The sequence below is a fragment of the Nelusetta ayraudi genome, unplaced genomic scaffold, assembly GCF_046127955.1.
Source record: "Nelusetta ayraudi isolate G7.1 ecotype Tasmania unplaced genomic scaffold, CSIRO-AGI_Nayr_v1 ptg000135l, whole genome shotgun sequence".
Classification (NCBI taxonomy): Eukaryota; Metazoa; Chordata; class Actinopteri; order Tetraodontiformes; family Monacanthidae; genus Nelusetta; species Nelusetta ayraudi.
In genome coordinates, this window is record NW_027466185.1 from 6,805,851 (window position 1) to 6,822,095 (window position 16,245).

Consider the following 16,245-nt stretch of genomic DNA (forward strand, 5'->3'; position numbering starts at 1 on the left):
TTTAGTACGGGACAAAAAAAATTGTGGCCACAAAACAAAAAAACACAATTTTTATTTTGTAATCTCATGAGACGCACATTCACACTGAGCAAACAAGGTCTGCTCTGTATTTGTGACAGTAAAGACTTTAAAGGCATCTGAAAGCTTTTTGTGGGCAGTTGCCACAGTGTAGAAAAAAGAAATATGTGCATGTACAAGTTTATTGTGAGGCGTTCGAGGTCATGAGTCATTTGTTTGGTGTGAAAAGTTGAAATGTTCCTCCCGGCAGATGTTTTGGCTCGCTGCAGTTGGCACAAATCAGGGCTCTGTTCCGTTTACTGCTTAATTGGCAAGGTTCTGCCACATTTGCAAAAACAAGCAATAAGGAAATTAGTCGTTATTAACCGTCAGTTCGAACTGACCCAATGAGAGCAAAACACATTCAAAGACCTCATGGCGTTTTAGAGTTCTCCTTCTCAGACGTTGGAGGTGAAGGCCTCATTGGTTCATCAGTGCAAAGTCCTGAGAGAAGTCGCTGCTCTCTGTGGGAGTCCTTTCTTTACTTCTTCTCCTCTTTCTTCCTTCCTTTCTGCAAAGCTCACAGGTGAACTCTCAGGAGTTGTGCGGCAGAAAGCGTCCAAATCCAGCGTGCAAATTACAAAACAGGAAGAAAGAGTTGGGTCTGGTTATGGAATGCAGGCAGGTCAGCTGATGCCACGACACGTGAACGCAACATGACTTTTTTTTTTCCTTTCTTTCTTTTGTTTTTAATCACAAATCGTTCTGATGGGGTCAAAGTTGAAAAAGTGGCACAGTGCTTTTCGGCGACCCCTTGGAAGACGCTGCGGCAGTCGGCTGAATAAAAACCTCAGAGTTGGAAAAACTACACACGATTTTTTTGGGGGGGTTTACACTAAGGATGCAAATCAATTAATCGTTATTTGATCGATTAATTGATAGGTGGCAATTCTTCCAGAGAACCTAAATTTCACAATGAAAAATGTGAAAAATGTAACCCTTAAACAATGTTGACGGTCCAATGTGACCCATTTTAATATTAGAGAACAGTGAAAAGACCCTCAACACGGATCCTCTGACTTTAAGTTGACCTGTAATGGGTCACATTTAAACTTTTTTTAATAAAAAGTTGTTTCAAAGTAACTTGTTCTCGGTATATTATGCCCATCACAGTATCTACAGGTGATTTGCTCTTTCCTTCGACTACACTGTTATAATGATATTAACTACTAGTGTAAAAAAAAGTTCAATTAATTGTGACTAATTTAATTTAATTGATGAAGTTCTTAATTGACAATTAATCGATAGTCGATCGATAACATCCCTAGTTTACATTCTTCTGCATAGATACGACTCTCCACAGATTAAAAAGAAAAAAAACCCTGTTGAAATTTCAGTGCGAAGGCGACGAGAGGTTGCTACATTTTAGCAAATCGGGAGACGTTCACCGGCTCGGGTTGAGTGCAAGTGTTCATAAAAAGATCCGTCTGAAGCTCCAGCGATGCAACCACCTATGGGTGTCCTTTCTTTCTCTCCTTGATGAGAAAATAAGAGTCTAGTTTCCCCTCATCGGTCTCGAGCAGCGGCGAATCAGCCCTCCGTGATGCGGCAGTCGAGGACGAACAACGTCCGTCTGTCTGCGTCAATGAGACGATTATGGGATGGGATGTGTGTGGTGGGGGTGCTACAGGAGCAAGGGCGTGTGCTCCCCGGACAGCTCCTTCCGCCAGGCCATCCTCCGCGCCCCGGCCAGCAGGCGGCTGGGCAGCGAGGGGAAGTGGTGGCTCGGGTCCAGCACGTTGGTGCGGCGCCGCTCGCGCTCCTGCTGCCACATGAGGTACGGGCTGGGCGGGAAGAAGGGCCGCGAGCGCTCGCGGTACAGCTGCAGGACGGCGCCGCCCACGCCCAGCACCACCCACGCCGTGAGCATGCCGAAGTCTGGAGGACAGAGGAGGAGGACGAGGAGAGACGGAGGTGAGGGCCAACGTCGCGGGAAAAACGACCGGGGAGGGACAACACTCACCGATGGCCTGGAGGGGCACGTCGGTGAAGGCGGCGCTGTAGTCGTCGTTGAGCAGCCGCTTGAGCACGTTGAGCGTGATGTAGGAGAGGCTGGTGTGCACGTAGGCGTTGACGGCCAGGACGGCAGCGTAGGCGCCCAGGACGCCGCACGTCACAATGTTTCCCTGTTGACGCAGACGCGCGCGCACACACACACACACACACACACACACACACACACACACGCACACATAAGACCGCTGACGAAGCTGTGGTTGCGCTATCGATGGCGAAAGACGATGGAGGTTTGATCAACGGGTGAACGATTCTGTTAGTGGCCAGAAGCAGGAAGAGGGCTTGTGGAAATTCTGAGTTGTTTGTTTGTTTGTTGTTTATCTTCCACTTGAGTGAGACAAACCTGATGTGCATTAATTAATTAATTAATTGCATTTTTAACCACTCAAATGTTTTGCTTCACAATGACATGAACACCGGGCCAATAAGAGTTTGCAAAAAGGTTCAATTTGGATGGACGGATGGACGGATGGATGGATGGATGGATGGATGGATGGATGGATGGATGGATAATTTATTAATCTCCAGGAGAAATTAAGGTTTACAGCAGCTTGACCAGGGTGTAATTAAAGGCATGCAGTGTTCTAAACTACAGTATGAAGAGAGATTAAAGTACGTTATAAAATAAAAATAGAAAAAGAAATCATTTCTGTATGCTTATTATGTTTTCTGTTTCTATTGCGGTAGTGACAGCGGGTGACCCTCAGGTTCTTATCGCTTTGTTCACTGCCCTTGGGAACTGTTTGACTCATTCAGTTTAAGTTGTATCAAAATGTTATTACAAAGTGGTATTGAAGACATCCAACTGGTACACGCTTAAAGAGGGAGTCTGCTGTTTTCCTAGGAGTGCAGGATACCAGGACTTCAACAGAAAAATGGAAGGACTGTAATCTGTATCACCTTTAATTCTGCTGTACTGTGCAGTTTGCCTGTACGTTCCAAATAAAGATGTAAAAGTTCAAGTCATTTGATTTATTGGCCACCGGTTGATGCTAACTCAGGATTTTTTTTGTGCTGGAGCAATTTTTCTTGTTGCTGAGCTTTAAAATAAATAAACTCCAATGAGCGTCAGGTTCTGAGGTTCTGTGGTTCTGAGGCTGTGGGAGAAGGTACCTCTCTGGGCCATCGCACGAAGAAGAGCGGCACCGTCGCCATAATGGAGCAGAAGGTCACCCAGAAGAGCAGGTCCGAGTGCCTCAACACGCTGAGGTCACCTGAGGGCGGATCACGAGAAACACACAAAAAGGGGACGTTGTGCGTGAGTGTGTGTGTGTGTGTGTGTGTGTTTAGACGCGGGCGGACAGGCCGGCGAGTTTCCTCCCACCTACCCAGCGGAGTGAAGAGGACGGTGGAGGCCACCATGAAGCCCAGCACCAGCCCCACCACCACCACGCAGGCCATGACCGAGCCGAAGCGCCACCAGCTGGTAACCAGGGTGACGCCGCCCAGCACGCCGATCACCACCGACACTGCCAGGTTGACTGCGGGGAGGAGAAGAAGAGAAGCGAGGGAGTGCGTGAGGCACGAGTCCTGCTGCACGGCGGCGGGGAAATAGCAAAGACTAAGAACCCACTGTTGTAGTCCAGGTGAGCCGTCCTGGTGATGAGCACGAAGAAGAAGAAGGCCGAGAAGGTGAAGCCCATGCAGAAGAGCTCTGCGGGAGGGGAGGGTGGGAGGAGGAGGGGTCAGAGGTCGTCTCGGTGGGAAAGACTCCAGTTTTAATCTGTCAGGCTGCACGGGGTAATTAATGTGGGAACTGCGGGAGCGGAGGCCGTGTTCACGTGGGCGACTCATGGCTTGCAAACACGACCTCTGACCCCCACTAGTTTTACTTTACTGACCCCAAAGGGGGCTGTAATTAGGAGATGTATGACTGTACATGTGACGTTTCACTGACTAGGCCATCATCTATTTAGTGAGACTAATATTATTAGATCAATCATCTTAGTATTATACATACAAATATACAGTAAATGTTATATTTATATGTATAATATACGTGTATTTCATTAACTTGCGCATTAACTCTTTTATACATATATATACATATATATACTATATATATATATATATATATGTATGTATGTATATGTACATTTATGTACTGTATATATACTGTATATGTATATGTGGGAATTCAATTGCATGGGGTTTGACACATGAGTCAGTTAGACTGGAAGAGTCTAACTGACTCATGAACAAGACTCATGAAGGGTGGAGCAACTCACCCCACTTGAAGTAGCGGTGGCCAAAGAAGCAGACAAACAGGCCGGCCAGACCCGCCATGGTGAACAGAACCTTGGTGGAAGCCCTGCCTGGACGTCCGGTCGGAGCGCAAAGAGGGATTTAAAAAAATCAAGTCAGTCTTGTGGTTGAAGGAAGTCTTCAAACATGTGTTCAGTGACTGAGAGGAAAGGATCCCATGACTGGAAAAGCTGCTTGGATGCAGCCTGCAACAGTTCATCACAAGACGAGACTCTGATACGCAGCTTCCATTCGTCCCGGGATTCGGTTCACCCGGACAGTTGGAGAAAACAAAGGGGGAAGGTTTGAGATGGGGGGGGGGTTGGGTCAGACTGGTTTCCCTCACCCAGGGTGTAGCAGCCATCCACGGCGGAGTCGAAGCTGCAGGCGTAGGTGTGGACGGGCACGTAGGAGGCGGAGGTGTTCAGCAGGGGGTCCCGGACGACCACCGAGAAGATGACGCCCTGGCCGGGGAGCGAGTTGAACACGACCTCGCTCGCGTCCCAGGAGAACAGCGTCATGACCTGCGAGGGAGGGAGGGGGAGAGAGAGGGAGGAATAACCACAACGTAGTTCTTTTATTTTGTAATTTATTCATATACCAACGGTCACTCAACACCTCACACTCGCAATAAGTCGTTCATCCAGTTTTTAAACAGAGACACAAAAGCTGTTCAAGACTATGTGTGTGTACATATATAATATATATATACAAATATATATACATATATGTATGTGTGTGTGTGTGTATCGTTGGAAAGCCTGCTTATTCCCCTTATAAATGGTGCCACACTTGTAAGGAACTTGGATTTGTGGGGTGAGCAGCAGAGCTCAGTGTCTGTGAAGATTTATTTCCAAGAAGCATTGTTAGAACGAAGAAATAATCGACCCATTTGCTGTTCTTGACGGCGCCCGGGACGTCGGCCACAGCGTGGATGCCAGCGAACAGGCTTTGCTCCGACAGGTCGTTCTCGGGCAGGAAGTGCTGGTAGACGTCGTACTGCAGCCGCCAGCGAGCGCCGCCCTCCGCCGAGGCGTTGCACGGTGGCGGCGTCGCCCCTCTGGAAGGCAAGAGGGAAATCTGAATGACTGGTTTGACTGGTCTGATGGTCAGGTCCCAATACCCCCCCCCCCCAAAAAAAAGAAATCAGTGTGCATTTCCAGAAGTCGCGCTATAAACTAGCACTAGCGCGCAGAGATTGTCTTGATTGTTGCTGTGAACGTGCGTCTGTGGCTTATCGCGGCGAGCCGAGCTCGCACCATCTCCTGCAGCGGATGGAGTGTTACCGAGGTGTGATCCACACCTCTGCACAACATGCGCTCGACGGCGACAAAAAAAAACCCTGCGTTCTCGCATATTTGTTTGTGCATTCAATATTCAATTCACCGAGATTCATTCTAGTGGCGCTTAAAAAGAGTGCGCGCTGGTCTTCTCTTTTTCCTGCAATGAAACAGCCAGCCAGTTCCCTGGGGAGCAACTGAGGTGATGAGCTGGAGAGCAGCTGGCACAAAGGTTCCTTTCTTCCTTCTGATAAACAGGATTCGGCAACAAAAAAGATTTAAAAATCTTGGCCGTCGCGAGTATATATATAACATTGGCACCAGAGGGGAGAGCGAGTGCGGGAACAAGTCCTTCCCTGTTGCTTCTTTTGTTTCTTTTCCTTGTTTGACCCCTGGCTGAGCTCAAAACCAGGGCTTTGTTTCGATAGCGGAAGTGAAAGCCGAGGCCAAGCCGAGGATGCGTGCATGTGTGGGAGGAGAGAAAGCGCAGAAAACGGCGCTACCTGTCGTAGCCCAGGTTGGCCGGCGCGAATGTGACGGTGGTCTCGTAGAGGTTGTACTGCACGTAGAGGTTGGGGTCGATGTCCAGGTTGGAGCCCCGGTTGCAGGCTCCGGGCACCGGGTCTGAAAAAGACACGAGAGCGTCTCGGTGTTGTTACGTGGCGAGGCCCTCGGGAAGCAGGCCGGGCAGCTGAGAGTGTGCGCTCCAACAACGCCTCGCCTTCACTCCGGCTTAATCATTAGCGACGGGCCCCTGGGCCGAGTGACCCACTTTTCGTACTGTTGTGGCGACAGGTGCAAACCAAGGGTGGATATAAAAATTCAAACCGCCGTCCAAACCAGTGCAAATAGTCTGCGACAGTGATGGACAGAGCACCTTTTGTGAAGCAGTTCTGTGCAAAGGTTGGCACACCAACAACCATAAATATTATAAAATGAGACTTTTTACCATAATGATGGCAATATAGTCTCAAGCCAATTATTCATGCTCGCTCAGCCTGCATTCCTTGCAACTTGCATTCCTTTTCAAGCACAGTCACTCCACAATGGAATGGAATGAGACCAACTCAGTGAAATTGGATAATTTTTCCTTCGCTCTCTACTTTCTATTTCTGCGAGGCCGAGTCGGGAGAGGAAACCTAACGGCGAGGGAGGGAGCACGAGGAGGTGACGTGACGCCCTACCGGTGCTGGAGTACGGGAGGACGACCCCGGTGGCCGACACGGCGGCCCTGTCCGGGGACGACAGGAACAAGGGCGGAGGCACCTGGTTCCGCTGGAGGGCCGACAGGAGCCCCGCGTCGGCCGCCGTCAGGAAGTTCCCCGTGGACAGAGTCTGGAAAAGCAAGCAAAGAAAAACAGAAACACAGCAGAGGTCATGGGGATGCTGAAGAATCAAACGGGTGACGTCCAGAGAGAGAGAGAGAGAGAGAGAGAGAGAGAGAGAGAGAGAGAGAGGGAGAGAGAGAGACAAATAACGATAAGCAGGGCTGCAACTAATGATTATTTTGTTGTCGACTATCAATCGATCTATCGACTGTTTTTTCGATTAGTCACAATTATCTTCCACCTATTTTGGACTTATGTTAAACCTAACTTGCTGTGACATACAGTAGTTGTTATATTTTTTAACGTAAAATACCATTGGTATATTAATTCACGATTCAAAGGTTATCTGCAATGTTTATCACAGTTCCATACCTTAAACAGATTTCTTACAACTTAAATATCGAATTAATGTGCCTTAAATTACACAGCTGATAAGTGATAAGAGAAAGAGTGTTACAATAAAGTACGAATTTAGCTAAGTGAACTATCATTCGCTAAGCTAGCTTGTTACATGATTTGCCAAAAAAACCTATTATGTACTTGCATCATGGGATGATGACTAATTAACATATAAGCGTAATGTAATCGACTAATCGTTGCGGCCCTACTGATAACGGATTTCTTTTATGATGGAATTTATTCACATACTAACGATTGCCTAACACCTGACACTGGCATAAAGAGGTCGTTTTTAAACAGAGACGCAAAGGCTGTTCAAGAATATGTACGCATGTACAGATATACGTTCATATCAATGTATGTAGAGAGGTGATAGGGGACGTTCGGCTGGGGGAGACGGTGAATAATCTGGATGGATGGATGGAAAGACGCGGGGAGTCGGGGGGCGGGGGGGGTCAGTCAAAGGGAACCAAAGGCCCAGAAGGGAGGAGGAGACGGGTGCGGCTCGCCGTCTGCGGCCTCCAGCTAGAACCCCTCAAGACTCCTCTTCCCCCCCCCCCCCGCCAAAAAACGGATGGATTGACAGGCAAGAGGAAAAGACGAGGCAGAGGCAGGGACTCGTGAGGGGGAAAACAAGAATATATCGTTATATCCTTGGCGCTTCGCCGCTGCTGATTGACGTCATGAGGTTCTCCTTTCATTGGTTGTCTTGCTGAAAACAAATGCCATGAAAAATAAGTGTGTGTGTGGGTGGGTGGGTTGGGGGGGGGGGCATGTCACGCAGCTGGACAAACGGACGGAGCCAGCTACCCTCCCCCCCCCACCCCTCCGTCCCCTGGAGGCACAACAACGGCGTCTTTGTCTCGCCGAGGGTCACGGCGGCCGGAGCATTGAGACGTCTGAGCGAGCTCACGAGAAGGGAAGGCTCACGGGGCCGGGGGGGTGGGGTGGTGGGGGTGGTGTCGGATCGGTTCTTCGTTTTGAAGGTGAAAAGCGCGCGCGCAGGCAGTAGAGTCGGACCAAAGCGTCGTCGTCGAGGTCGCTCCATTTCTTTGCATCTGATGAGGACGAGGGTTCGGCAGTTTGGTCACGTGCTTCATTCTGACCGTGAGATCCTCTCTCAGAGACGCTGAGCAGGTTGGAATGACTTGGAGGAAACCTGCTGCTGTCTGAACCCCACCACCACCACCACCACCACCACGGTGGTGATGATGCGCCTCCGGTCGAAGCGTACCGCAGGGCAGTTTCCACTCGGTTTCCTCGTAAAACGAAAGCAACCCTCCTGCTTCTCGATGTGGGCGACCGGTTCGCCACGTCAGGAAATCCCCCCCGCCTGCTCGGACCCATGTTCTCACTGTGCACTGTGCGACCCGATTCTACCGGTCCTAGACCTCTCTCGTGGAACAAAGACAGTCTGACATTTCTGGTGTTTGCAGATCGATACGACGGAAAAAAAAGAAGACTCGGTTGATGACTGGGGGTGAAAGGTCACGGGGTTAAAAAAAAAGTGTAGTACAGCCCGGGGGCCTTATGAAGCTTTTCAATCCGGCCCGCCCAACTTGAAGAAATGATATTAATAGGAAGTAAGTCCTAAAACAGCAGTATTTCATCCACTTTTTCACTGTTTTAAAAGTTGTTTCAATAAAGAGCTGAACACCGTGGGGCTTCACAGACACTGATTTTGTTGCTTTTGGTTGCTTTTGTTAATTTTCAATTTACATTAAAGCTCATGTTTTCTACATATCGCATGACATATTGGTTTCTCCTATGAGGTGGGTCATCAAAACACTCCATCCATCTGCTGCTCTGCTGCTGCAGTCAAATCTTTGGAACCCATTGCGGCCCCACCAGTAGAAACCTTTGCCCATGCCTGGGTTAAAGTGACTGGTTTCCCTTTTTAGTTCTTGGCACTTCCTGTTTTACAAGATATCAATCAATCGCAGCGTTGGAGGAAAAAGGTTTTTGGACACCTCACATGTGCATTTTCTGACGTATAGTACTGCACTGAGAGAATCAGTCCCAAGTCTCCAAGTGCAGCTTGCTTCAGTGCAGTCGTCATTGACAACATTGACCCGCATGCTGCACTTGCACCGTTCCATCCAGCCCAGAAGTGGATGTTTCAGTCGAGTGACGCCCCTTGCGACGGAGCCAGAGCACAAGAATTACGAGGATTCAGTTTCCTCGTTTTGTCTTCTGGACAACAAACAACAAAATACAGACAATACAATACAAAATACAAAAAATGCACACACAAAAAATCTCCGGCAAACATTTCATGATAATCATGATGATTGGGATTGAGTCCAATTTTAAGGGGGGCAGAGTGTCCAAAAACTTTTTTCCACGACTGTTTATGCAAAAATCACTTTTCAGAAAAAAGTGCATGCTAAAACAAATCTGTTCTAGAAATAAGCCGTCACAAAGGGCCCTGGCGCCTCACTGAACCGCACCTCCCTGGCCCTGGAGTTTTTGGGATGGAAAATACTGTCATGTGTGACCTCGGGGTCACTTTGTTTTGGCCGCCGGCCCCCCGGTGGAAACATTCGCTGCCCTTGCGTGTCTTTTTCCTTTTCCTCATTTTTTCATGCGAGCAAAAACAAAGCTCAAACTAAATTAGCCTCTCTGGCCATGAATCCGTCTCTCTCTCTCTGAGACCCATAGGATCTGCGCCGGCCAGGAGGGTTTTTTTTTGCACGCCACCCCCACCTTCCGCTGGCGACCTCGTGGGCCGTGCATCAGCTGACTGCTGTCGCCACTCAGTGGGTCAAAAGTAAGAGCCATTCATTCACTCACTCACTGCGCAGGGGGAGGACTGGCTGCTCCTTTAATTGCGCGCTTTCTGTTTCCGCGCCGAGGACGCCTCAGATGGCTTCAAGAAAAGCCCATAGTATCTCCTCTACTTTATTGGAAATGTTCCGGGGTGACTTTTGGAGCGACGCGGCGTGATGACATCAGCACCATGAAAAATGGGAATGTGGACCCATGAGAGAAGCGCAACAATTCAATTGTGTCTTTAAAGTCCAAGCAAATGCTTTGATCTTTTTGGACTGTGAGGTACAAAAACATGCATGTGAAGTCAATTGGAAACTGGAATTGTCTGTAAGCGTGTATGTGAGTGTGAATGGTTGTTTGTCTCAATGTGATGAACTGGTGACTTGTCCAGGGTGTCACCCTGCCTTCACCCTATGACAGCTGGGAGAGGCTCCGCAGAACTCCGCAACACTCAGGAAGAAATTATGAAAATGGATGGATGGGTGGATGGATGGATGGATGGATGGGTGGGTGGATGGATGGATGGATGGATGGATGGATGAGTGGACGGATGGATGGATGGACGGATGGACGGATGGACGGACGGATGGACGGACAGATGGGTGGATGGATGGACGGACGGATGGACAGATGGATGGGTGGGTGGGTGGGTGGGTGGATGGATGGATGGACAGATGGATGGATGGACGGGTGGGTGAATGGATGGATGGATGGATGGATGGATGGATGGATGAGTGGACGGATGAGTGGACGGATGGACGGATGGATGGATGGACGGACGGATGGACAGATGGATGGATGGATGGGTGGGTGGATGGACGGATGGATGGATGGACAGATGGATGGATGGATGGATGGATGGGTGGGTGGATGGACAGATGGATGGATGGACGGATGGACGGACGGACGGATGGATGGACGGACGGATGGATGGGTGGATGGATGGGTGGGTGGATGGATGGATGGACGGACGGACGGATGGATGGACGGACGGATTGATGGATGGATGGATGAATGGCTGGACAATAAAACCAAGTTTCAAGTTCCACCCTTTTCCTGTTACTGTACCACAGTAAAAACACCCATCTGAACTTCTATTTCCATTTAATTCCAAATCTCTCTCTTACATGCTGGTCTGTTTTGCACCTTGCATATTCTAGCATATTTTCCAAGTTTAAATCTTCAATTTTATCCAACGTTGTTAAGTCCTTGTTGATAATTAGTGAGAACTCATGAACGGGATCAGTGTCTTCGCATAGACCAGTATCATTAATAATAACATGTATGACTGAGAAAGCTTGTTATTTCAGGAGAGAATAGTAAACTGTTTGCCCTTCCTATGACTCAGGACCCATGAAGTAGCTCTCGGGTTCAAAAAGGTTGGTGACCCCTAGTTTTGCATGTTAGGCATGAACACTAACATGCCAATGACCAAACCCTCTCAATTATTTGCTTTTTTTCTGCAATGAGTCACCACCTGCAATGATGTAACTCACCCTGTTGTAGGAGAGCGTGGCGTTGTGGTACTGCGTGTGGAACTGCAGGGTGACGAAGGCGACGTCGCCGGGGATGCGGGAGGCCACGGCCTGCACCGTCTCGTTCTGGGAGATCCTCACGTCCTGGAAGACGCCCGGCAGCAAAACCAGCTGGTCTGCCAGAGAGAGTAGGAGAGTTGGGTTGTTTATTAATCAATATATAATTATTATTTATCAATTGCTGAAGTGGACGGAGGCAGTGAAAAAACAGGACAAAAGCCCCGCTGTCAACTATTTTGTGTTGTTTTTCAACAAAACGTTTCACGTTTGAGACGGATTACTGGACCAACAGTTTGGAAATCAATTTCCAAAGGAAAATCCAAACTCCTCCGGATTGATATTTCTCTCGTGATTGTTTTCTTCAACAACAGGGCCGTCGCGTCAGCACTCAGCTCGCCGAGAGCTGAAAATCGATTCTGAGCATTTTGCTCGCTCTCCCTTCGCAGGACACTTTTGCGTCACAGCGTGGAGATCAACGAGGACTTGCTGTGTAATTGCGGTGTCTTTTCGTTTGTTTGCGGCAGCTGGGTGCAAAAATTCTTTTTTTTTGGTGCATATTTTCATGATGAATTATGCTTTGACATCAGTGAATAAAAGGATCAGCGCGGTGAGCTGTTTGATCTGACGGCACGGGTTGAGCAGAGCTGTTCCGCTGCTGTGCTGTTAACGTTGGCTAAGACGGCGTTTTTCCTTTTTTTGAGCCTCGGCACGTTGAAAATGATCTCATGGCACACCACCAACCAAAGATAATTAAAAAATGACTTTTTAGCCTAATAATAACAATATAGTTTCTTTATTTATTGATACTCAAGTGTGAATCGTGGGCCTGTTTAGATGCACATAAAGCTGGAATTGAGGGAGACAAGTAGGCAGCGTTTCTCAACTGGTGGGTCGCAACCCACTCTTGGGTCGCAGAGCTGTTTTGATTGTGTCGCAGCTTCGTGGGCAGTTTTTAAAAAAAATATATATATATTCATAGAGAATATGTTTGGCATTGATTTTGCGGGACGCACAATTCAATTCAATAATTTCAATAATTTATTGACCAAGGATGACAGAAAGTGGGCTAGCGTTTTTATTCTTGTAGAATCAGTTTGAGTGGAGGGGAATAGATTTGGGTTGCAACTTAATGAAAAGGAACAAAATGTGGTTGCTGAGACTCCACCAGTTGAGAACCACTGTATTAAAGCAGTCACTCGACAATGGAATGACATTCTTTCATTCATTCATCTTCTATACCCGCTTATTCCTATTCGGGGTCACGGGGGTCTGCTGGAGCCTCTCCCAGCTGTCTTAGGGCGAAGGCAGGGTGACACCCTGGACAAGTCGCCAGTTCATCACAGGGCCACATGGAGACAAACAACCATTCACACTCACATGCACACCTACGGACAATTTAGAATGTTCAATTGACCTCACATGCATGTTTTTGGAGTGTGGGAGGAAGCCGGAGAACCCGGAGAGAACCCACGCAGACACAGGGAGAACATGCAACTCCTGACATTATTTCATTTAGATCAATTCAATGAAATGGGATAATTTTTCAAGGCACACCTGACATTATTTCACACTTGAAGGTTAGCAAGACAATCATTGTGACTGATGGGAGATCGGCTGGCGAGCTTCGTGAGCATGAATACAGCTGCACTGTGAGAGTCCTCCGCAGTAGCGTGGGTGAACTAGAACCACCTCAGCAGCACATAAAGAGGGGAGTGGATGAGTGTTGTTGAGTAAACGCGTGAGGCAATCGCCTCCTTGCAGCAAGACAGTTTCCCTTTGGTGCTTCTTCATTCTATTCTATCCTCTTTTTTTTTTTTTTTTACTATACTACTATCCTACTTTCTTATACGTTCTTCAATTCCAGTCCAGAGCTTCCCGTGGCATGTGACTCACTGCCTACTCAATGAGAGTCCAAAAGTAACGCCTGTTGGTCGACTGAACGAGAGCTGTCGATCCGAGCTGCTCCTTCGATTCTCAATATTGAGTTGCGCAAGAACACGTGACTTTCCAGCTCGGGCTTCGCTCAGCAGGACCAGGTCAAGGCTTCAGGTCGGCCATCCGGAGCGCGAGCCTCAGCGAAACCACACTTGTCATAGGCGTCAAACTCTGGCCCGCGGGCCAAATTTGGACTGGAGTGTAATTATATTTGGCCCGGGAGGCAATAGTTAATGCATACTAGAGCTGGCCTGCCGGTATTACACAGTACATGTACAGCTAATACTGCAAATCCCAGAATGCTCTGCTGCTATTCTAGCAGACTTTTTACTTTAACAGACTATAAGTAATTGATTGATGCCCTTTTTCTTGCTACATGGGCTTGAATGGTTGCACGTTCATTGAAAGATATGATTAGCGAATGGGTTTATTATGGTTATTTTATTTTTCAATGGATTATCAGCCCTTGGAAAAAGGTTACTGTTGAAACTTAGATCAGAAGACTGGAAATGAAAAAGACGCATACAATTTCATTTACATTTTATTTATTTCTGTGTGTTTTTTTTATTTGAAATTGGATTTTGCATGTGTGCAATATGAAGTTACTCATTGTATAGTATTAAGCGTTGCTTGCTCTATATACAAGTTTTAAAGCAAAACTTATCTTGGTCCATATAAAAAGGTTCAGTTATATCTGGAGGAAGATTTTTGAATAAATATCAATGTTGGCCTGTGACTTTGTCCAAGTTTAAAATTTTGGCCCCACTGTGTATTTGAGTTTGACACCACTGGTATTCGTGGTCATTTTCACCGTCAGTCAGGTGGATTCGGTTCGACTGGCTTTGCAACGATTGCTGTTCCAAACAGGCCTGGTGTGTGAAGGCACCTTCAACGACTCTCTTTCGCAACTCGCTTCTTTATCTGTTGTTGTGTTTATCTGCTTGTGGACGAACCTGATAAAGGCCGCAGGTTGAAAATGCATCAGTCGGACGAAGTTTCCCTCCGTTAAACTGAAAGTGTCGCTGGAAGTTTCATAATGCTCCCAGTGCTTTTCGGTATTACCGGCCTTTTCAATGTCATGTTAACCTTTTAAGCATTATAGTCTACATAATTTTTGTAAAATGATCCGGAACTCGGGAAGCTTTAAGCATCACAACAGCTGTCCTTTTAAAGGGCAAGTACAACATTCCCAGGGTGCTTTCTTGGACTTTGTTCAAAGAGAAAGAATATGAGGACGATGCAACGCAATCAATGCTGCTTTTATGACTCATCTTCTATTTTTTTTTTGTTGTCGTTTTTGTTTTATGTCGTTATTGTTATTGAAAAGCCACATATGGATTGGTGTTGAAAATTTGCATGCATGCCTAAAACACTAAAGCAAAGCATCTGGTCTGTCCACTGCGACTGATGTCCACATCAAATAAAGTAAACATCAACATATGATGGATGGTGTGACTGCAGCGCTTGAACCCATGCACATCATTTTACCGCGTCTCAGTGAAGGAAAACATGGTCTTCAGATCTTCACTAATTACCAGAGGATGATCCATCTGTCACACGTTATTAATTTGACTTTTGGCTCATTCGAATCTTTGACCACGAGAAGTTGAAGGCTATTTTCACTGCCGCTGCCTTTTGAAATGTGCTTGGTAAAAAAAAACAACCAACAAACAAAAAAAAAATACTATAATGTCCTCATATGAACTCTCCCACCTCTGTGTGTCATCAACAATGGGTGAATGCAAAGGAACCATCTTGATCTTGAAACTGATATTGACAGTGTGACTCGTTCAGATGCTCTCCCTGATGATAACTCGAGCCTTACAGCTGCTGTTTGACATTTGCAGGTCAGACTGGACCAGAGCCGAGTCAAGTCTGCTTCTTACGTCATCAGTACGAGGTCTTGGCACAAAAAACCCACAATCATTCTGTCATGTCAGGAGGAAAGAATTAATGATAATACACAAATAATTATGTATGACTTCTCCAGAAATATCGCAGAAATGTGAATATCAAGAGACGGTATGATGTGCTCACCTCTCCTAATTGTCACTGCGTGTGATAGCATTAACCCGATGGAGTATTTACATATATCTGCACTGTATTTAGGCTAATGCTGGCGCGAATGCTAGCAATGCCGTCACCGTGTTACCGTGTACCTTGCAGGGACAGAGAAGTTACAAAGCAAGCTTAGGCTTAACCGTGTCGCTGAATAAACTAGGAAGTGAAACGCCGGCACTACGGTGGAAAGGAAACAAGAGTACTGCGTACGGGTTTTACTCACTCTCCACTTGCGTTTGAACTTCGCGCAGCTGGACCACCAGCAGCACCAGAAGAAGAAGAAGCGGCGGTGAGCGCGGCCACCGCGTCCAGCGAGCCATCTTCACTGCCGGTTCACCTTTTCGGACCGGGAAACAATTTTTTATCCGGCTTAGAACCACCTGCGGGCTCGCAACCCCCTGTGTCTACCTGACAGAGGCGACATTCTTCACCGCACTGACTCAACTGGGGCTCGGCGGGCTGGCGGCGGGACTCCGCTCCGCGTCTCGCTACTGCAAGAATCACGCCCCCTGGTTGTCCCGCGGTAGCTCCTCCCGCTGTCTGTGGGTCACACGTTTGGTGATTATGTGCCCGAGTCTTTCCTTATTTTTGGTTTATCCTATGCTTCGAGGGTCTAAC

The 16,245-nt window shown here is 47.5% G+C and overlaps 1 protein-coding gene across 1 annotated transcript; it reads right to left on the reverse strand.

The window, feature by feature from the left end:
• Positions 1–32: 32 nt before the first annotated feature.
• On the reverse strand, positions 33–16,116 carry tm7sf3 (transmembrane 7 superfamily member 3). Its single transcript, XM_076011278.1, has 12 exons — positions 15,851–16,116; positions 11,593–11,747; positions 6,782–6,932; positions 6,101–6,221; positions 5,206–5,377; positions 4,664–4,841; positions 4,302–4,388; positions 3,647–3,727; positions 3,402–3,554; positions 3,187–3,287; positions 2,021–2,183; positions 33–1,935 (listed from the first exon to the last, which is right to left on the reverse strand). The coding sequence occupies exons 1-12, from the start codon at positions 15,945–15,947 to the stop codon at positions 1,682–1,684; spliced, it is 1,713 nt and encodes a 570-aa protein (XP_075867393.1). The 5' UTR covers positions 15,948–16,116; the 3' UTR covers positions 33–1,681.
• Positions 16,117–16,245: the final 129 nt, after the last annotated feature.